A 22,432-nucleotide genomic window follows, 5' to 3' on the forward strand; every position below is an offset into this window, starting at 1 on the left:
ATACGGCCCGTAAAGTGATTTACGGACCGTATACTGCCATCGTCCTCCAACGTTCCAAAATTTCAACTTTTTGTCCAAAGTTTAAATGGTAAAATACGACCCAGTTTACGGACGGTAAACTGAAATACGGCCGGTAAACTGTGGCCGTAAATCATCATGACCTCCAGCAAAACTTTCTATTTTTGATTTGCTTAAATACGACCACGTGATACGGCCCGTAAACTAGTATACGGTCCGTAAACTGTGGTTTACGACCACTGTTCATTAAAAATAAGATTTTGTGATTATTATAAGTGACTTCCTCATTCATTTTCATTAATATTTCATCTATAACCTTCAAGAACCCTCTAGAACTTATCCAAACATTTCATCCACAAAATTTAAGAGAATCAAAGGGAGATCAAGATCAACAACACCAAATCCATGAAACCAAAGTGTGTGAAACTCAAGTGAAGTTCATCCAAACCAAGAAATTCCAAGGAAGGAAAAATAGGGTTTTGAGGAAAGAGAAAAAACTCCACTCTAGGCTTGTTCCACCACTATCTAAGGTAAGTTTTTTGACTTTAGCATGTTGTTTAAGGTATTGGAAAGCTAAGATGCTTGAATTGTAGAAAGACATGGAAAATGGGTCTTAAATGGGAGAATAATGTCATAATTGAATAGTAGTTGAATGGAACCATAAATGTTGATGTGTCATGATTATGAATATGTTGTAAAGGATGTTTAGACCAGGAAATGAGCATTATATATAAGAAAACACGATAACGAACTACAACCATAAATGTGGAGAAAATAGAGAAAAATGGTGGATTTTGCTCAAAGTATATGAATGACGATTGTTGATACGATATTGTGAAGTGCTGTTGTACATGTTTGGGAGTTGAGATAGACTAAGAGAAAAGTAGTATAAATAAAGGAAGTGCTGCCCAATTTTCTCTAGAAATAGTGACGCATTTCTGTAGTCGATTAACTAACGTCAATATGAATTCTTTCGTGAAGGTAGCGACGTGACATTAAAGGAGGGCAACTGAGCGATAGCTTAGCTAAACGGCAAAGGTATGTGAGGCTAATCCTTTTCTTTCTATGGCATGAATCCCATGATATGATTCTTCTTCCTTTCCATGATTCTCCTATAACCCGGAAAGCCAAGAGCCTAAGATCATAAATAGCTATATGAGTCAAGAGATATGATATGACGTTCTTATAAGTAAATGATGTTGTTCCTTGTATACACTCACCTTATATACTAATCCCTTCAAGGTGAGGCAGAATGCTCATATATGTTCATAATGAAATCGAGGGTTCACGACCTTACGTCACCTCGATAGAATGCAGTTGTTCTAGAGTCTTTATGCATGTACGATGACAAATATATTTTGATAAGCATAATTATTATAAGTATTTTATGATGAGCATGTCACGATTGCATCACACCGGGCCTAGTTGGCCGGGCAGTCACCGCGAAAGCGGGCAGCTATACGATACACCATGGCCAGTTGGCATGGGCAGACACCACTAGTGGGCGGCATGAGATGGTACCCCGGACGTGGGAGGCCTGGACGCGGGCTAATGTTACTGATTATCACACCGCACCTATATGGTCGGGCAGTTTATATATATATGATATGCATACATGAGATGATGATAAGCTTAAAAGTAAGTCAGCATGCATTACTTTTCATGTAATTCCCAGTCACGTACAGTTGCTCCATACTTGATGCCTCCCTTGTTTCCTTGATGCATTATTATTGTTCATGCCTCTCATACTCAGTACAATATTCGTACTGACGTCCGTTTTCTTTGGATGCTGTGTTTATGCCCACAGGTAGACAGGGAGGTGAGCTCGATCCAGATTCTTAGTAGCTGCCAGCTGATTGCGAGCACTCCATTGTCCGGAGGTGCTCATGATTATTCTCTAGGTATATGTATATTTTGGGCATGGTGGAGTCTTGTTCCACCTATATGTATAGTATGTCAGTAGAGGCTCGTAGAAGCGCAGTGTGGGTAGATGGTCTCACGAGAGGCTTTTATATATATGTATGTATTATTTTGATGGCCGAGAGGCTTATGTATAAAAGTATTTTTATTTTCCCAAATGAAAAGATGATTTTTTTTATGTCCTAAGCATGAATTGATAAAAGAGCATTAAATGGGTAAGGTGAGTAGCAGAACGAGTGGTGCTCGGTGGCTAGCCCTGGGTACCCGTCATGGCCCCTAGCTGGGTCGTGACATTAGCCAGGGGACTAGGCTCCGAAGTTGTTGAGGTAAAGTGCGACTCCCAACGGCTAGGCAATCAAGTCCATGGGATCTTCGAGGCTAAGGAGGAGGGAATGGAGAAATACTTAGAAAAAGTCCAGACATTGTTTTCTCGGGTTAAAGAGTGGATGCTAGCGCACATACCCAAAGAAGAATACAGGGAGGCAGATACCCTGGCCAACTTGGGTCATCAGCAGAAGTGGGGGATTCGAGTTTCACCTAAGTGTCATAGTTTCTGCATTCGGTTCTGGAGAGTAGCTACTGGCTCAATGATAGATTATGAGCTTGATGAAGTTTTGATTATTTGACAAACAATGTACCCAATGACAATGAAGGCAGACATAAAGAAGGATTCATTGAAGAACCAGATATAAAAACACATCTCCAAAGGATTCAATGAAGCAGTTACATAAGTTAAGGAACTGCTCAAAGGAACTGATTCTTACTATCACGTAACTAGAGGCTGAAAAGCTATTTCATGCTAACATTAGTGGAGAGAGAATATTGACTGATTCCTATTCGATGAAGAGCTGGATTTCAAGTTATAGTAATATATTCATAAAGTACCATTAGTTGATCAATATGGAATTAGCATTAAAGTAGAAGACTTTGCCGATGCACATACTAGGAAAGAATGAAGATCCAAGTGAAACAAGGTTTAGTTTTTAGGTATAATTAATTAAACTAAAACTTGGTTGGATTCAACTACTTACTGGTGGAAACTACTTTTGTATAAGCACAGTACAATCAAGCTTTGGAACTGAACCATAACCACAAATCACAACATTCTAATGAGAGGCACAGTGAGCACAGTCAATAATTGGTCTTAGAGGGCTAACTTCCAGATGACGAAGAACCTGAGATTATCAAGAAATTATCATCAAGTTCTTTAGTTTTTCATAGTTAGGTTCTATTGTGGTTCCATCTTTTTACTTTTGCAAGTATTGCGTAATAGGTGTTCGTTGGTTAAATTGTTATCATAGGCGGACTGTTCAAGGAACAGGTCCTTATATTATCTGTAACCTTTATAAGGCTCCTGATTTAGTAGAAAAAGAGATTCAGGTAAATCTTATAAGAGATAGGTTGTGGTATTTGACTCTCTTGACCAAGGAGTTTTCCACGTGAAAATTCTTGTGTTGATTTTATATTCCGCTCATTACCTTCTTACGCAAACTGCTCTAAGAACTAGATTCTTACAATGCATAGAATTTGCCTGATCCTAATAGATGTTGCTGGCTATGATGAGATAAACTCAACTAGTTTAGTTTGGGACTGGTGAAATGGATTTCTCGATTATCTCAGGCACAGAACATTGTCTGAAGACTCCAAGGCTTTTCGGTGCTTAGAACCAAAGTCGCTCGGCATTGCTTTATAGATAGACAACTAACTGAATATCTTTTCATGGTCCGGTTCCTAGGAAACTGGGAGGCCGACTATGTAATGAGGGAAGTGTCTGAAGAAGATTGTGGCAACCATTTTGGGCAGACTTATTGGTTCAGAAGCTGGTAAGATCTGGTTACTATTAGCACTGGATGGAGCAGGATGCAAAGTCCTTCATACAAGTATATGATAAGTGCCAGCGTCATGCTCAAATAGTCAACCAACCGGCCATGTTCTTGTACCTGGTTATTTCTCCTTGGCCATTTATGAAATGGGGGATGGACATTGTTATATCCCGTATTTTTGAACGTCAGATTATTTGCTGAGATGAGACCCACACATCGAGATTTTTTTGGGACATCTGAAAATTCAAATGAATCACATATGAGAAGTTAAACACAACTCAAGAAGGACCCTTGGGCCAAATCAAAGTGGAAGTCCTCCAAACGAATATTTTAAGAAAACGTTTTCGGGTGATCTGACTTCAAGGGGAAAAAAACGGTATTACAAGTTTGGAATTTGGAAAAGTACCAAGAACTAGAAGTTGTAGATAATTGAATTAGCTTTCCAACCATAGGTCGTGGGTCCCCAGGTGACGTCGGTACAAGGAGATATGAACGTTTTAAGGTCGCAAGGTCAGTGGGCTAGGCCCAACTCGGGACCAAACCGAGTTGGCCCAAAAAAAATCAAAAACATAATAAGGCCCAAATTTGTGAGGCCCAACCGGCCATGGTTATGGCCCAAGCCCATATTACATAAAATTTGGTCAATAAATAAGATGACTAAGTCATCTTTATCACACAACCTCTAGAATATTCAAGAAGTTGAAGAACAAGAAAGAGAAGGAGAAAAGTTGAAGGCCATTTTGGCCAAGATCAAATTTCCAAGGAAAAATTGATAACAATTCTTCAAAAATCATTTTCTACCAAGTAAAGGGTGATTAACAAGGTGGAGTTGTTGTTGGAGCAAGAAAAATTCAAAATCATACAAATTGTCAAGTTGTAGTCAAGTGAGAAGTTGAAGAAGAAAGGTGAGTTTTGATCTTGTTTTATGTGTTATATATGGTTTATATGTGTTGTAGTATGCTAAAATGGATGAAATTCATGAAGGAGAGAAATATAGGACATGGCCGTGTGTATGTATATATGTGTAGGAGTCATGCTTCAATTATTTTAATTAGTGTTTGGTTGTTATTGTTGTTAATGATATGTGGAAAATGGAAGTTGAATGAATTTTGAGGAGTTGTAGTGTGTATGTTGGTGTTGGCCGTGTGGTTATGGTGAAAAAATGGAAGAGAATGAGTCAATTTTATTTAGTATGTGTTGTTGGAATATAGATTATGAGGTTGTTATTGTTTTCATTAAAGTTAGAAAGTTTTTGGAAGAAGTAGTAAGTTGATTGAATATGGAAGTTGTTAGTATTGTTGTTGTTGGAATTGTGGTTGATATTTTGGCCGGGTTTGAATTCCCGGGATTGTTGTTGATTGAAATTAGCCAAGTTGAACTTGGTGGGATGGAGTATTTATAGGGGAAGTGCTGCCGAAATTTCGGTAGCCAAATGTTTCCTTAAGAATTCAACTCTAAGTACCCTAATAAGAGTTTTGGTAAACATGACCAATTTGCAGATTTTGACGAGATTGCGACGTGAATTTGGAATAGCAAAAGGAGCGGAAAGAGGTATGTAAGGCTTCACTCTTCTTTCTATGGCATGTCTTAGATGTAATAAGTCGGGTACGAGCCTCGGGGACAACCCTAGCCCCCGGAATCCGCATCCAAAGTTTTCCACTTTTTGTTCAATAGAATTGAACTAGAAAGTGTGCAAATGATGGAAAGACCTCTTAAACCCTTAGAACTTGCATAAGTGGGACCCGATTACCCTAGGACCCTCACAAGTAATGACATGACACGTAATATATGTAAATCATATACGTCACCCCATCCGGCCCGAGGTGGGCCCGCTACTCTCTGATTTTTCCTTACAGTCTTGCTTGACTTACTTGAAGTGAATCCAAAGGGAACCTTTGATCCCGATTTCGATACCAAATGATAAATACTATGACTCCTCTAACGAGGGCACTTCCATGACGATAATGATAACAATGATGTTAGATAAGAGAATATGCCTATGATACGTACTACCGGAACGACTCTATGACTAAAATGACTAAGCTAAGTATCTTATGTAAACATGAAAATGATAAACTAATTTTTGAATCTTATTTATATTTCCTAGCTATGACTTTATTTTCTAAAAGATTTCAAATTCTATGAACTGTCACCTATGATGCCCCGATTTCATTCTACGTTTACTTTAATATTATTCCCCGTTGGTAGTCTCACCTTAAAATACTCGTTCCTTCAAGGTGAGACAAAGCGATCATGAGTATTCTATAATATAATTGGAGGTCACCGACCTTACGTCACTCCGATGACTACATGATTCTTCTTTGGGCTTTCCTGCGTGCCTATGAGACATATGTATATAGGATACGTAAATGCATATAAGACATGTAAATGTATGTAAGATATGTGTATATATTTTTTAAAACATGCACATGACGAAAGAGCTAGAGCGCTATAGACGCTGATGTACCTACACGACACACGTATATGTATATGATAAAAGAGCTAGAGCGCTATAGACGCTGATATATGTACATGATATATGCATGTGTATACGGGGAAAATGGAGGTAAGGGCAGAGCGTTATGAACGCATATCCACCTGATCAGTTGGCATTACATGATATGATATCGTCCCGGACGCGGGATACCCGGACGCGGGATGTGTATATTTATGGTTAAATGGATCGGCTGCCGACGCCTCGGCAATTTGAGATGTCCTATTTTATATGTATATGTATATGAACAAGGAAAGATTCTTAAAGGAAAGCTAAGTACGCATAGCACCTGCCAAGGGTATATATATATACAGGTTATGTTTCTATCCCAGGACATGTGTTGTAACTCTCTTATGTCATTATACATGATTCATATTTTCTGTATATTACTATTCATGCCTTACATACTCGGTACACTATTCGTACTGACGTCCCTTCTTGTGGACGCTGCGTTTCATGCCGCGCAGGTCAGCAGACAGGCGGATTTGATACTTAGAAGCTCTACCAACAGTGTTGACAGTGCTCCAGTTATTCCGGAGCCTCACTTCCTTGGTACTATTTTGTGTATATATATTCGGGCATGGCAGTACTCAGCCCTTTCTATGTATAAGTGTACTACGTCTAGAGGCTCGTAGACAGTTATGTACAGTCAGTTAAGTACAGTTAGATATATGGTGTTTTGGCATGTTAATGTTGATGTACAAGTGATAACGAAGTTTATTAGTCTATGTTCAGAATGACGCCGCTAATGTTAATGTTAAAAAAAAATGGCTCTGTTTACATGGCTTGCTAAGAGGTAAAGGTAAAACGATAGACAAGGGGTGCTCGGTACAAGTATCGGGTACTCGTCACGGCCCCCAGACGGGTCGTGACAGACATAGTCAGACCTGTGCCTTCAGGCCCAAGCTAGGTAAGATCCCTTTTGGTTATGATTGATTATTTTCCTATATGCGTGCAAAAAGGAGCTTACAAGAAGATTCGGGAATGCAAGGTGATAGACTTCATCTGGCAACACATTGTATGTTGGCTCAAGGTCTTAAAGGAAATAACCTTTGATAATGGACCTCAATTTGTTGGTTCCAAAGTAACTGAGTTCTTGGAGGAATTGAAAATTAATAGAATCACCTCATCTCTTTACCATCCAAACGCTAATGGTCAAGTAGAGTCCACCAACAAATCAATAATCCAGGGTTTGAAAAAATGGTTAGATGACTCAAAAGGTAAATGACCCGAAGAACTGCTTGGACACCATACTACGGTTAAGTCCTGTACTTGGGGACACTATTTTCCCTCATCTATAGCATTGGGGCCTTAATTACAGTGGTATTTAGGGAGCCAAGTTTGAGCTATTCTCTAGCTAACGAACATGAGAATGATGAGGCTATGATGACCGAGTTGGACCTACTCGAAAAATATCAAGATTTGGCTTTCATCTGAATGATAGAACACAAGAAAATGATGGAAAGATACTACACTGAAGAGCAAATCTTCGTTATTTCAAGGTTGGGGACTTGGTTTATCGGAAGGTGACCAATAATACACGGGAAGTCAATTCTAGAAAATTAGAACTGAACTTAGAAGGCCCATACTGAGTCTCGGGTATATCTGATAAGGGTTCGTATCAGTTGGAAGATAGGAATGGAGTCAAGTTTTAGAGCAACTAGAATGTTAGCCATGTAAAGCGGTATTACTGTTAAGGTAAAGCTTATCCGCCTATTTTCCTTTAACTTTTTCAATGAGTGCTCTTCTTGTTAATAGGGCCGATAACTTAATGAGCCCTGGGAGTTCCATACAGAATATTGCACAAAGGTTCACGTGAAAATATGTGCTTCACTGTTTTTCCCTTCAACCAGATTTTGTCCTAATTGGGTTTTTCTGGCAAGGTTCTTAATGTGGCAGCAACGTACAAAGTATTTCCATAATGAGAAGCAGTCGATTACAAGTTTTTAGTGTCTGAATCCTCATACGTAGCATCCCAACACTTGGGGGATTATCCTTATCGTTACGGAAGCTGTAGTAGGCGACATTGGGGACTATCAAAATTGGGGCATTATAAATAGCTTCAATTTTAAACTAAAAAAAGACCTCAGAAGGGGTTGACAGATCATGTTGCCCCGTAGCTAGAACGACCCGTTCGGTCGTTATGCGTATTTTGTCGATATTAACCCTTCGACCCAGTTTCTGAGGTATTCGAACGTTTCTAATGGAAGTTGAAGGAATTAGAACTCTTAAGTGAAAGAATTGACCAATAGTTGACTTTTAGGTAAACGGACCCTTTCTAGAATTTCGTCAATTTCGTGAGGTCCGGAGGGTTATTTATGACTTGGTAGGGTGGCAGGTTTGGTTCCTGAGGCTTCCGGGTGCGTTTTAGTACTTGGTTGGAAACATAAGTTTAGCCGTTGGGGGTTGACCGAGTCAACGTGACCTCCATTGAGAATTCTGAGGACACTGATGGATTCATAGCATGTTTTTACTTGCATCTGCTTGTTTTGTTTGAATCCAGGAGGTGGCCGATAATTGTCAGGGTTTTGGGTTGAGACTTGGTGAAACCAGAAAATTTTTTCTTATTGTGTCTCGTCCCAGTGGGGGCTATTCGCCCCTACAGATCTGCCCCAGCGGAGCTTTGGTCTGTGGGAGCAGAACTATGACGTAATTAATAAATTCCTCCCCAGCGGATTGGAATCTGCTGAGGCGGGATCACGGGAGCAAAAATGGTCCGCCCCAGCGTGAATCGCTAAGCCAGAATCCTTGTTTTATTCCTAATTTCAAATCATTAGTTCCATTCACCAAACACCTAAGTCGATAGAGCATTGATTGCGATTTTAAGAGAGCTTTTGGTGAAATCATCTTGGGGTAAGTTCTTAAAGCTTAATCTTGCATTTACCTTTTGTTACACCTCAGAAATTTTTCCGTTGGTACGAAAGAGAATGAGCTAGTGATGAATTTGAGTGCATGATGTCCATGAGCAAGAAACGACGTTTGATGACCTTAGGCGAGATTTCGAAGGTATCCGATGGGAGATGAGAAAGTTGGCTAAGTTAAGATGAGATATAAGGTGAGCAATGTGTGTGCATGGACGTGGGTGATTAAAATGAGAAGTCTAAGAAATATGGGAAGTTGCAGATTCGCAACTGCCCAGTGGTCGTAAAGTGCAAAATACGGACCGTAAATTGGTATACGGTCCGTAAACTGGCAGTCGTAAATTACCATGCAAGACTTCAACTTTCTGCCCAGTCGAGAAATGGTAAATTACGACTAGGAGGACGGACCGTAAAGTGATTTACCATACAAGTAAACCATGGTCGTAAATCACCATGTATGCAGCCAAAGTTTCTGGTTCTGGAAATGGTTAAAGACGACCACGAGGGACGGTCCGTAAAGTGGGATACTGACCGTAAACCTCCATGGACGACCACTGTTCACCCAGCTCAGATTTTTGCAAGTCATTAAATAAAGGGACCAACACTTGTTTTATTTCATTACAACATTACACCACTTCTTTCTAAAACCTCTCTCTACATTTACCATACAAGTTTTCAAGGATATTTAAGGATCAACAACATAAAACAAGGTGAATCAAGAGTAAGAACATCATCAAAGATCATCTAGGTCAAGAAATCCAAATGGAGAAAAACTAGGGTTTTGCTCAAAGTGGAGTATCATTAACCAAATCTTGTTCCTACAACTTCTAAGGTAAGATTCATGATTTTTATATGATGTTTAAGATATTGGAGAGTTGAAATGCATGGATTGTAGAAAATATGGTAAACTAGGTCATGAATGATGAATAGTGACATTTTGAGGAATAGTTTGAGTTGAATCATGAATGTAGTTGTGCTGTGATATGAATGTATTATAAATGGTACTAAGATCATGAACTAGACACTTTAAACGAATGGACAAAGTTGGATGTTATGACCATCAATATGGGTGAATTAGAGGCAAATTAAGGAATCTAGATAATGTGGATAATGTGAATAACTAATGGCCATTGTTATGATATTAATGAAGGTATAGACGCTAGCATTGGAAGGAAGCGTGCAAGTGTAGAATAGTCCGACGAAAAGGTATGTAAGGCTAACCCTTCTTTCATAAGGCATGGTTCCTTGGCCAAACTCTTAAATCCTCTATATGAGTATGTTGTATCCAAATGATTGACACTCCGAGCTCATAGGCTCACGATCCTCGATATGTGCTACGATTGTACTACGCACCCCATATGACGAGTAAGCATAAGATATAGATGTAGCGAAAATGATGATGATAATAATAATGATGCTAAAGGTGCCTATGGGATATTATACTTACATGTGCCTATGAAGGGCTATAATGACACCCCGAGCTTATAACGCCGGGTAGGATATATGTATATGAATATGTATAAAGTATGTATATGATTACGAAACGCGCGCACACCTCTGCAGATGGTACGGATAACGCTGAAGCCTTGGTAGGGCCAGGTATGAGTAACCTTGAGCCTTGGTTGGCCAAGTATATACGAAACACCGAACCTACATGGTCGGGTATGTTATACAACGATATGTATGAAACACCGATCCTATGTGGTCGGGTATGCTATGTAAATGCTATATATATGAAATGACTATGTATATAATATGAATATGAATATGAATGTGATAAGACTATGTATAAGAATACGAATAAGGACATGTATACGAATATGAGCACAAGTATGGTACGAGTACTATTATGGAATACGGATGATGACGTAGGTGTACAAATACGTATGAAAAATGGAAAGTCCTACGAAAGGCAGGTAAGTGCTATGATGATGATATTGTTGTCTCCCCCTCCTATGCTATTTCATATGTTGTTCATGATGCTTATTTATTGATGTTGCTCATGCTTTACATACTCAGTACATTCTTCGTAGTGACGTCCTTTTGTTTGTGGATGTTGCGTCATGCCCGCAGGTGCACAGGGAGACAGACTTGATCCATAGCTGCCCATTCGGAGATTACATAGAGAGCTCCATTTCCTTCGGAGCCATATCTTTTGGGTACTCATTCTTTTATGTATATAATTATGGGCATAGCGGGGTCCTGTCCCGCTAATGTGACATGTTATACTCTTAGAGGCTCGTAGACATGTGTGTGTGTGGGTAGATGTGTTTGGCCTTGTCGGCCTATGTTTTTTATATCATTTTGTCGGCCACGTTAGCCCATGTACATTGATGTGGCATAGATGCCTATGATGATATAAATGTGTTGTTGTCCAAATGGGACTAGTTGACGAATGAATGGAAATGCATGTATAATTATGTGGCTCACCTAGATGTAAGCATAAGAGTAAGCTAAGAGGGTGCCCGGGTGGGCTAGCACCGGGTGCTCGTCGCGGCCCCGAGTCGGGTCGTGACACCTTTCCTTTACTAGTATCCATAGTGGTAAGTGGTTATTGAGGGTGGTGGGTTATGGAACCTAGGTCATTAATCAGTAAACCCTCTAATCTAATTGGTGGTTGTTGTTCTAAATACTGATTCTATCATTTAAATTTTTGGCTAAAAACATTCCAGGATCGAATCTCTCTTGGCTTCTAGAATCAATTCATGAATTTAAGGTTCTTACTGATTTGGGGGTTTTGGCTTAATTGATGAAATTGAAGTACCAATTGTGGTTAGAACTCTATGAAATTAAGGATAATGACTAATGAGACTATGGGTAGTGTAATTTCACCCTTAATTTTTGATTTTATGCTCATGAGTCGATAAGTGTATTTTGGGTATTTTAAAGTAAGTCTCCACCGTTTCTCTTTCCGATTAGTTGCCTTGTTGTGGTTGCTTACTTACTTAACATTGTTAATATTAGACTTTGATCATTCTGAAGCACTTCAGTAGAGGAAGGCTCAGGTGGAATAGTACTTGGATCCTATTCGGCATTTAGGTAGGATACAACTTATTTCAGTTAGACTTTGATTTGTTAAACGTATGTATGCGTAGAATTAACGGGAGAAAGCATGATTAGGTCTCCGGACATAATGTTGGGATGGATATACTCGTAGGTTGGTATGACTTCTAATTATGTGGGCTTGTCGCCTTTATTTTACGTATTATAACATGTGGTGTACTTGTTATTGTGATTTGGGCGATGTGAAGTGATAAATTCACTATGATGATTGAACTCTATGATGTTCCCATTTCTATGGTTGTTGTGATTTATGCCAGACTTATTATGGTTATAGTGCTTTATGATCTTCATATCATACTCATTGGTTTGGTTTCAATGATATCTCATTCTTGCATTCATACATTAATGCATGATGGAAATGTTGTGGAAAATAGCGGAATAAAAGATCTATGAAGCAATTGATGGAAAAGGACTTTGGAAACATATGATAGAAAGTGAAATATGAAAGTCATCTCTGTGCTTTGTGCGGAGTGGCTAGTTTTATAGAAGTGACCTCTGAGCTTTGTGCGGAGTGACTGGTACCTGGACACCATGGGTCCCCCAAGTTATGACTGCCGAGATGTCGAGATTTCCGTCTAGAGCATGTGTGTACAGGTTGTGTTGCTGGCCAGTGCATTGCATTGATATCTATCTCATTGCATTGCATATTTCATCATCTCATTTTAATTCTATTGATTTGATTGTGTTTGTACTTGCGTTGTGGCTATTCTGAGGATTAGTGAAGACTTGGCAGACTTGTGTTTAGGTGCTACACTATAGGCTATGACTCAGTTATTGATCATTTGTGAATTGCGTGGATGTTTGTGCATGTCTGCTTATCTTTTCTAATTCTGTGTTTTACATGCGTGTGCTAATCTTAGTAGGCCTATGATGCTTACCAGTATGTGTGTGTACTGATACTACCTTGCTACACCCTTTTATGAGTGCAGATTATGAGGCAGGACATTCATCGAGACCTCGTTTCTTGTCTTGAGGCTATTTGACCGAGATTTTGAGGGTGAACCATCTTCCAGCCTGCAGTCCTGGACTCTTATCTTCTATTGTCTACTACTCTATCCATTAGATAGTATTTATTTATGTTTCAGATAGATGTACTATTTCTAGACATAGTTTGAGTAGATGTTCTTGTACTAGTTACTTCACTTCCTTGGGTTGTATTGTGACTAGTATTTCTGAACTTACTATTATTTATGGCATTGACTTAGACTATCTATTATTGATCTTATGATTTATGTTATTTTGGAAATTGATTAAGGGGATGGGTCGCCCACCAGGGGTTAGTGTCGGTGCCATCACGACTATGCTAGTTGGGTCGTGATAAGTTGCACTACAAGAAAAATGCTCAATAGCGAAGGGAAAACTGGTCTCTAAAAGCCCATTTCTGGTCCCTAAAGGTCAATAGCGACCAGAATATCCCGTCTCTATAGCCTCCGCCGCTAAAGATCATTAAGGACGAGTTTGAGTGCTCGTCGTTACAACATTTTCGCGACCAGCTTAAAACTGGTCTTTAAACATCTTTAGGGACCATTTTTCTGGTACCTAATTGAAGATTTTTGAGACGAACTTAGTGGTCGTTAAACAGTTTTTGCGACCAGTTAAAACCTGGTCCTTAACTTCTTTGCCGACCAGTTTAAAGCTGGTCATCAACTGGTAATTTAGCGACCAGATTTTCAGCTCATAAAAATGGCTTTTAAGGACTAGCAATCTAGTCCCTAAAGAAACAACTAACAGGTCCTAAATCACATTCAATTTGTAGCTAGAAAATATGGTAATTAATGTAAAGTTGACGCTTCTTTCATAGATATAGAAAAAGTAATTACAAAACATGAACACCATCAGTTACCGGTAATGTACATCAATGATGTCATTTAGTCACAGTATTTTGTACATAGACCCCTAAGACTGTCATATATAATTTTCCCAACATTCCTAGCAAAATGATGGTCAATCTCGTGAACTTCAATTTGTACATAGACCTTTTGCTGCTCGTGAACTTCAATTTCCATACCTGTAAAAGTATTAAAAATCCATTTAGAAAAAGACTACAAAAAGTCAACTGGAAAATTGGTTAAATAACAAGACAACTTCAGCAGAACTGCACTTAGCAACAATATTAATGTAAAAAAGATTCAGATGCACATTGGACATGAAGTGGTTTCTATCTTTTCATTTTGGTGTAGCACACAAAAACAAAAACAAGGTGGATAGAAGAGGCTGACAACTGAGATCAAAAGCAAAACTGTTTTTCTGGGCATTTCTCCATTACAAATAATATTCCAGTAACCAAACAATTTCAGCATGCAACAATGATGTCTCTAAATTTGTACAAACTCTACATTTATAACAACTATTACCTATTTTATGTTTATGTTGATTTTCCTACAAACTGGTCATAACATAATAATGGACTTCTAGTATGTGATCTAATGAGAACTCGCCTAATTTCTTTATGTTTGTGACACTTAAGATGACAACTAATTTGTTTCAACTCGTAGTTCAATCCATACTTTGTATCGGTGATTGTCTACTATATTTTTCATTTATTTTCTAAACCTTGCTTCAGAATGTAGACCATTCCTGATATACATTTTTCATGTGTCTCTTTTTTCAGATGGAGGTAGATATTTTACTTAGTCTTGATTTTCTTGGCGATCAAAAACCTATGGTTCTTTCTACTTCTTCACGAATCAAACTGGCTCAGTTTTACTATTATCTACTGATGATTTTATTATTATTTTCCTCTACTTAACGATTGTACTTAATCGTGAATGTCTCCGGAGATAAACTAGTGTTATATTCTCCATAACAAAGATTCCAACTACCAGACAATTACAATAACATTTCACCATTATAAATAAGATTTCAGAAAGCCACAAGTACTATAATCGACTAGATTTCATAATGTGTTGGTGCAAATAAAAGTGAGGACATATCACATATCTAAAAATTCTGTCTCAAAACAAAATAAATACACTTACGCCAACACTGTCACAACAGCCGAAACTCTATTTGTTCTATCAATTCTGCCAAAAAGAGAATATTCTGCATTATTTTGTGGAAAGTGATGTAGCCGAGGAGACCAAATAGGGTGCACAAGATGACTTTACTTATCAGCCCAATTATAATATGCTAGGAGCTTTGAAAGGGTATGACTTCCTATAAATATGGAGACCATACTAATAATGTGAATAAGCAGATACCATATTATATGCACTCTGAAAGTTGCACTGAATAGTACCTTTCCTAACTGGTGGAGTATCTGCCACACTATTGAGAAGCTTAGACCTATCCCTGAAAGATTAATTGTCTACTGGAAATTGCCATCTCAGTATCAAGACCTCCCAAGAGATGCTAAAGGAACATACAATCTAGATAAATGGCAGATGCCTAACATAAAAATAAGATACGACAAAGTTTTTTTTTTCTTTTTTTTTTGGAAGCTAAATCTCTACAATGTAAGTACTGTGTATGTCTACAATGTAAGTATTGTGTATAACTGCAGTCTTTTGCCTGAGGTCAGGCCTAGTACCCCTTTTGTTTTGTATCATTCATGCGATATAATACAACCCAGCAAGAACTTGGAACTTTATTGAAAAAAAAAAAACTACCAGAATTTTACACAGTTAGACTACATGTCAATATTTCATTTCTTAACCTCTTAATAGTTATTTCAATTGTAGTTAACAGTTAGTTGCATAAGGAGGGCACAACATATTCATTTGCTCAGGGCAGGGAGTCTGCTTATGTTTCAAAAAATAACCAAGCAAGCAAATATACTTTAAAGAAAAATTATAATTTTGAGTAAGTTAGTACTAATTTGGCATCATCAAAGGAATAGTCATTCTTCAGAGCATTCTGATGTCAAAGGCTGGAAATTGGAGTGTTAAGATAAAAACCACTCTTTCAATTGCTTCAGTTCTTTCATCTCATTTTTCAAAGTTAGACAAGCGATCCTTTAAACTTTGAACGCAATTATCCTCTCCATTCGTTCCATAACTCTTTCATCCATCCAAAAATATGATCCCAAAGAATATCCATGTCATCACCCTCAAATATGTCCTGCAATAAATCAAACTTCGGTTGACATCCAATACATAAGTTAAAAGTGCTCGTTTGGAGCAAACGGAAAATCCAATTACTGTATATAGAGGGCCAAAGATATGAAACAAATAAGGTGTTAAACATCTGTTTAAAATGTATCTTTAAATTTTTGCAATTCAGCAAGGTGACAATACTGAATAAGAGAAAAAACCTGTGAGAGAAGTTGTCATCGCTGCTTATGACAAGAACATTTCTACAAGGTTGTAAACTGAGTAAGAACATTTATCTGTTGGCCTATGTTACCTTTTAAGACAAAATTAAATTTCACAATTTATACTAAGTAGCTCCAATAATAGTAGAGCTGGCTCGTATTTACAGCCAACATGACAATCTCTTCTATATATAAAACCATTTCCAAGTTGCTTCGTTAATATTGACAATATGATCTTATCACATTTCACATCAACTGAGAATAGAAAAACTCAATTGCCATAACCCAGGTCACAGATCTAGGAATGAACTAATATCATAGCTCTAAGCTACAATCCTCACGTGCTAAGTTCCTATATACACTAGTAAGAATATGGAATTCCATCCAGATTTTGGGTTTACACACAAGTGTGAGCTCTTAGTCCAAAATAATATTATCGTCTCAGTTGTGGATTTGTCAATGGACTTATTTAATACGTACTAAGTTTCCAGGAGCACTAAAGCCACACTTCACACGTGCTAAGAAGAAAAAAAGCATATTACATAAATTTAAGCCCTCTCCCTCGTCCCTTGCCTATAGAACCTGTTGTAACAAACGCATATTCAGTAGCTTTCACAGTGGATTCCACCTCATTTTCATTCTTTGATAGTTTAATATCAAACCTACAAAAAAAAAAAGTTAAAACATTATAAAGAAAATGTACTAACAGAAAAATCATGTAATCAGAATATATAATAATGAATCTGCTAATGGCATAAAGAGATACTTCACCTCAATCGTTCTTTTTCGCTTATTTTGTGTAGGATTTTCTAAATCTACAACATCATCATCCAATTTTTGCACAACCTCAGAAAAATCACGAGGTTGCGTCTTTCTCGCTACACGCCAACCCTTATTGGAATTATCACTAGCATAAAATACTTGAGATCCTTGGTCCGCTAATATAAAAGGCTCATTTGTTTTTTAAAAATCGCCCCCAATTAACACTTACGATGCCATATTCATCTGTTTTAATTCCTTTCGTGTTATCATAGCATCAAACCAATTACATTCAAACAAAATCACTCTCCTTCCCGTGAATTGCAATTCAAGAACATCGGTTAAAACTCCATAGTAATCAATATTCTCCCTATGTTCATCAGTCTCACCGACAACAACCACACCACAATTTTGAGTCCTTAAATGTTTATCATAATCTTCTACATGAAATCTATATCCATTAACAATGTAGCCATTATAACGTAACACATATGGGGTAGGACCACGTGAAAGTGCGAGGAGATCTTCCATGATCCGACTATTATCTCCTTTATGCAATTGTGCAACCTATCAACAAAATAAAATTGATTACTTTAGAATGAGTAATATAATATTAGATTTCCAAATTTGATGTGTATATATTACTCACCCTATCTTTAAACCATTCAATAAACTGTCTATTCCATTCTGCATCGGACAAGTGTTGAGTAGCATCTACATGAATTTGTGCAAACTCTCTACAAATTTCAGTTGAACCATAAATTTCACACAAAAGAAAAACAATCCTAAGGAAAAAAGAAAAATGAAATATGATATGAAGGAAATAATTTTCTTACGGAAAATGAAATATGATATGAAGGAAATAATTTTCTTACTCTAGAAATGGTAGAACTTCATCACAATTCTTGAGTATGTATATATGTGCTTGCTCCAATTCATCTACTTCAATATCACGCTGTTTTGGAGCTCCTAAAGTTTTTCCAGATTTACAAAATAGAGATAGACTTCCATCGGACTTTGGTAAACCACTATCATAATTTCGTTCTGGCCGATTAAACTTTGTGTCAATTCTATGCAGATACCTCGAACATAAGGTCATACATTCATTTGCAAGGTAACCTTCTGCAATAGAACCTTCTGGACACGCCCTATTACCAATGAGAGATTTCAAAAAATATAACCATCGCTCTATAGGATACATCCACCGATACTGAACCGGTCCAGCAAGCTTAGCTTCATTAGCTAAGTGAACAGGCAAGTGCACCATGACATCAAAAAATGAAGGAGGGAAGACCTTTTCTAACTTGCAAAGAGTTATAGGAATTTGAGCTTCAATCTGTTCCAAGTCATCAGTTCTTAATACCTTTGCTCCAAGCACATTAAAAAATAAGCACAACTCAACAAGGGGTTCACAAACTGTTTTGGACAACATACCACGTAGCGCAAGAGGGAGTAAATGCTGTAAAAGAACATGGCAATCATGACTCTTTAAGCCAGAAATCTTGTGATCTTTCAAGTTAACACACTGAGAAATATTAGATGAAAATCCATCTGGGACCTTTAAATTCTTTAAAAATAGACATAAGTTGTGCTTTTCTTGAGGAGATAATGTGTAACAAGCTGTTGGAATTTCATATTTTTCTCCTTTTTTGATAGGGTACAATTCCGACCTAATGTTCATTTCTTGCAAATCTAGCCGAGTATTAATGGTGTCCTTGGTCTTTCCTTTGGCATTCATGATCGTCCCCAAAATATTATCACATATATTTTTCTCGATATGCATAACATCCAAATTATGCCGCAACAAGAGAGATTTCCAATATGGAAGTTCAAAAAAGATACTCTTCTTATTCCAATTATCCTTTCGGCCATCATATGATATCTTGATCCTTTTCTTTGGATCCTTTGTTAACTGCAACCCTTCAAGATCCTGTACTTGATTAAGTATCTCAACACCAGAACGCATTTTTGGTGGAAGCCTTTTCTCTTTTGTACCATCAAATGACGCCCTATCATTCCTCCATTTGTGATTAAGAGGAAGGTAACACCGATGACCCATAAAACACTGTTTCTTACTATTAGCCAATCTGATTGAGTAAGTATCTTTGTTGCAACACGGGCATGCCAATTTCCCTTTTGTACTCCATCCGGATAAATTTCCATATGCTGGAAAGTCATTGATGGTCTATAACAAAGAAGCACGTAACTTGAAATTCTGTCTAGTTGATGCATAAAAAGTCTCTATACCAAATTCCCATAACTCCTTCAGTTCTTCTATCAAGGGCTGCAGATATATGTCAATTGCATCTCCTGGACTATCTAGACCAGGTATAAGCATTGACATAATGAAATTTTCTTGTTTCATACACAACCAAGGTGGTAAATTATAAGGAATAAGTACCACTGGCCAAATGCTATATGAGGTTTTTGAATTCCGAAATGGCTGAAATCCATCACTAGCAAGTCCAAGTCGAACATTACGAGGCTCGGCCGCAAATGAGGGATGAAGCTCATCAAATGATTTCCATGCCATTGAATCAGCTGGGTGCCTCATTATTCCATCATCAACTCTTACATCATGATGCCATGTCATTAGAGAAGATGTCTTTGTAGACATAAACAACCTTTGAAGCCTGGGCTTTAACGGAAAATAGCGTAAAGTCTTTGATGCTATCTTTTTACCTTTTCTATTCTTTGCTTCCCCGCTATGTTTTTCTATTTTCCATCTGGACGCACCACAAACTTTACAAGAATCAAGTAAGTTATCCTCCTTCCAGTATAACATGCAATCATTTACGCAAGCATCAATCTTGTGGTAGGAAAGCCCAAGGTCCCGAATTACCTTTTTTGCCTCATAATATGAATTTGGTAAATTTGCTCCATCTGGCAACAACTCCTCTTTTAACATTTTCAATAACATTGTAAATGACTCATTGCTCCAACGACCCATACTTTTTATGTGAAGCAATTTAATCAAAGTTGAAAGCTTTGAGATTTTTGAACTTTGGTATAGTGGCTTCTCGAAATCTCTCAATAGACTATAAAATATTTTTGCTTCAACATTCGGTTCCTCTTCAGCTAAATCATCACAGCCACTGTTTGCAATGCGTTCATCATGATTAGGATATAAATCTCTCAAAATTTCTTGTATTTCGTTCTCACTCTCACATTCTTCTACTTGATTATCATCTTCGCATTCCGACAGCGGCTCACCTAAAACTTCCCCATGGTGATACCAAAAAGTATAATTTTGAATTATTCCATATACTTTCAGATGTGTCTCAACAGTCTCGCGCGTTCCTAATGTTGTGTTACAACACTTGACACATGGACATCGTATTTCATACAATTCTCCTGTTCTTCGAAAAGCATAATCCAAAAACTTTTGTACCCCGATTAAGTAGGCTTCATTAAGTCGATTATCAACAAGTTGCATCCATTGCTTACTTGGTGCCATAACCTAGAATAGTAAATAAAAATTAGATCAAAATACAACAGAATAACAACATTCTTAAGATGCACATAACTTTTTATTAAACTTGTCAACTCATAATTTTGATTAGAAAACTCTCACAGATATCACAATAGTAAGATAAGCTATAAAAAATTAGCCAAAAAAAGAAAGATAAGCTATAAAATGCTATGCCAAAACATATAACAAACAACTGCTCAAGTAAATGCGATATTTTTTCACTTCAAAGAAAACCACTATATGAATCATTCCAAATAATGATAAAAAATAAACAATTAAAGTGGACTAGGAGTCATGCAAGATTATGTTAGCATCCATGAAATTCACTAACGTACAAATCCTCAAATAATTGCATATGACCTCAGTCGACTAACTTTGAATACAAAAAGCATTTCTTCTCACCAATGATTAAAAAAATACAAAAAGCAAAATGAATTAATTCCTAGTTCACAGCTACAGAAAAAATAGTACTACCAGATATTCAGGCAGACTCAAAGAAATCAACAAATCACTCATTCCCAATCCAAAAATGGCAACTTTACTACTCCTCCGTTCCAACCTAACTCCCCTTATCTAATTTCTATTCAACATATGCAAAAACCAAGGAATGAGCTTTGTTAATTCAGTGAAGAAGAGTAATTTCATTCCACAAAAAAAAAAAAGATTACAGATCCTAGATTATAATGCTTAAAACTGAGGCAATGTGAATCTTAAATGGTAGGGAGCAGATCATAACAAAACAAACGCAAATATTGACACCGAAGATTTTCGGCGAGTGAATCTGTTACTCCAACTACAGTGCTACTGAATAAACAGAGTTCCACCGGAAAATCTATTTGAGATGCTTTAACAAAGCCAATTCACATCATCGTTTCTTTCTCGCCTAATTTTTTTTTTTTTTTTTTTTGAAATCAGATTAGACTTACCAAATTGAATAAGTTGGTTTAGGAAATTAAAAAAACCATAAAAGTTCAAAGTAAAGAAACTAAATTAGAGTCTCTACTGGTTAAAAAAGTTGCAAATTCATCACCTCATGGGAAAAAGCACAATGACAATCCTAATGAAACTTTCATGGCCCTTTAAGAAAATCCCCATAAGACATGCTTATGCAACCCTAATAGACAAAATCCTAAAATAAACTCTCAATATCTCCTCCTTGACCTTCAAGCCCTAGCTTTAAACCCAGAACTATCACTTTTTAATTAGCCCTCACATAACAACAATTAGTATCCTAAACAGCCCAATCACAGAGATAAAGAAAGAACTAAAGGAAGAAAATTTTGGTTTCAATAGAAAAAGATGATGAAGAAAGAGATGAAGAATAAAGAACTTACTGTTGAAGGATAAAGAAACTTCTGGTTAATTTAAACAGCAGTTGTACGTAGACAAGATATTGAGAGAGGTGAGATTTAGGGATTGAAGATATTGAGATGAGATTTAGGGATTTTATTTTGTGTGTGTGAGAGAGACATTTTAGCCTCTTTTTAACTTCGCGCCTTTGCTCCTTCTAGTTCGCCCTAAAATTTTGGCGTTCCATTTTTTATCCCACTTAAATTTTCACTTTTAGGGGCGAGATGTGTGTTTTTTAATAGACCAGGTTGAGCCCCTTTGCGAAATAAAAGAATAAAATAGCGAATTTGGGACTAGAAAAAAATATCATCCCTGTAGGTATACTTTTATAAACCATATTTACAACCCGTCATAAAATCTTGGTCTCTGAAAAGCCTTTTTCTTGTAGTAATTGGTATCAAATCCCTAGGTTCACCGATC

General features: G+C 37.3%; 2 protein-coding genes across 2 annotated transcripts; both read right to left on the reverse strand.

The window, feature by feature from the left end:
• Window positions 1-17,387: 17,387 nt before the first annotated feature.
• On the reverse strand, window positions 17,388-22,130 carry LOC132633965 (uncharacterized). Its single transcript, XM_060350309.1, has 4 exons — window positions 21,997-22,130; window positions 18,066-20,650; window positions 17,840-17,927; window positions 17,388-17,757 (listed from the first exon to the last, which is right to left on the reverse strand). The coding sequence occupies exons 2-4, from the start codon at window positions 19,247-19,249 to the stop codon at window positions 17,419-17,421; spliced, it is 1,611 nt and encodes a 536-aa protein (XP_060206292.1). The 5' UTR covers window positions 19,250-20,650; window positions 21,997-22,130; the 3' UTR covers window positions 17,388-17,418.
• LOC132631061 (uncharacterized) lies at window positions 19,376-20,647 on the reverse strand. Its single transcript, XM_060346659.1, has one exon. The coding sequence runs from the start codon at window positions 20,645-20,647 to the stop codon at window positions 19,376-19,378; it is 1,272 nt and encodes a 423-aa protein (XP_060202642.1).
• Window positions 22,131-22,432: the final 302 nt, after the last annotated feature.

This window comes from Lycium barbarum, chromosome 3 (genome assembly GCF_019175385.1).
Source record: "Lycium barbarum isolate Lr01 chromosome 3, ASM1917538v2, whole genome shotgun sequence".
Lineage (NCBI taxonomy): Eukaryota > Viridiplantae > Streptophyta > Magnoliopsida > Solanales > Solanaceae > Lycium > Lycium barbarum.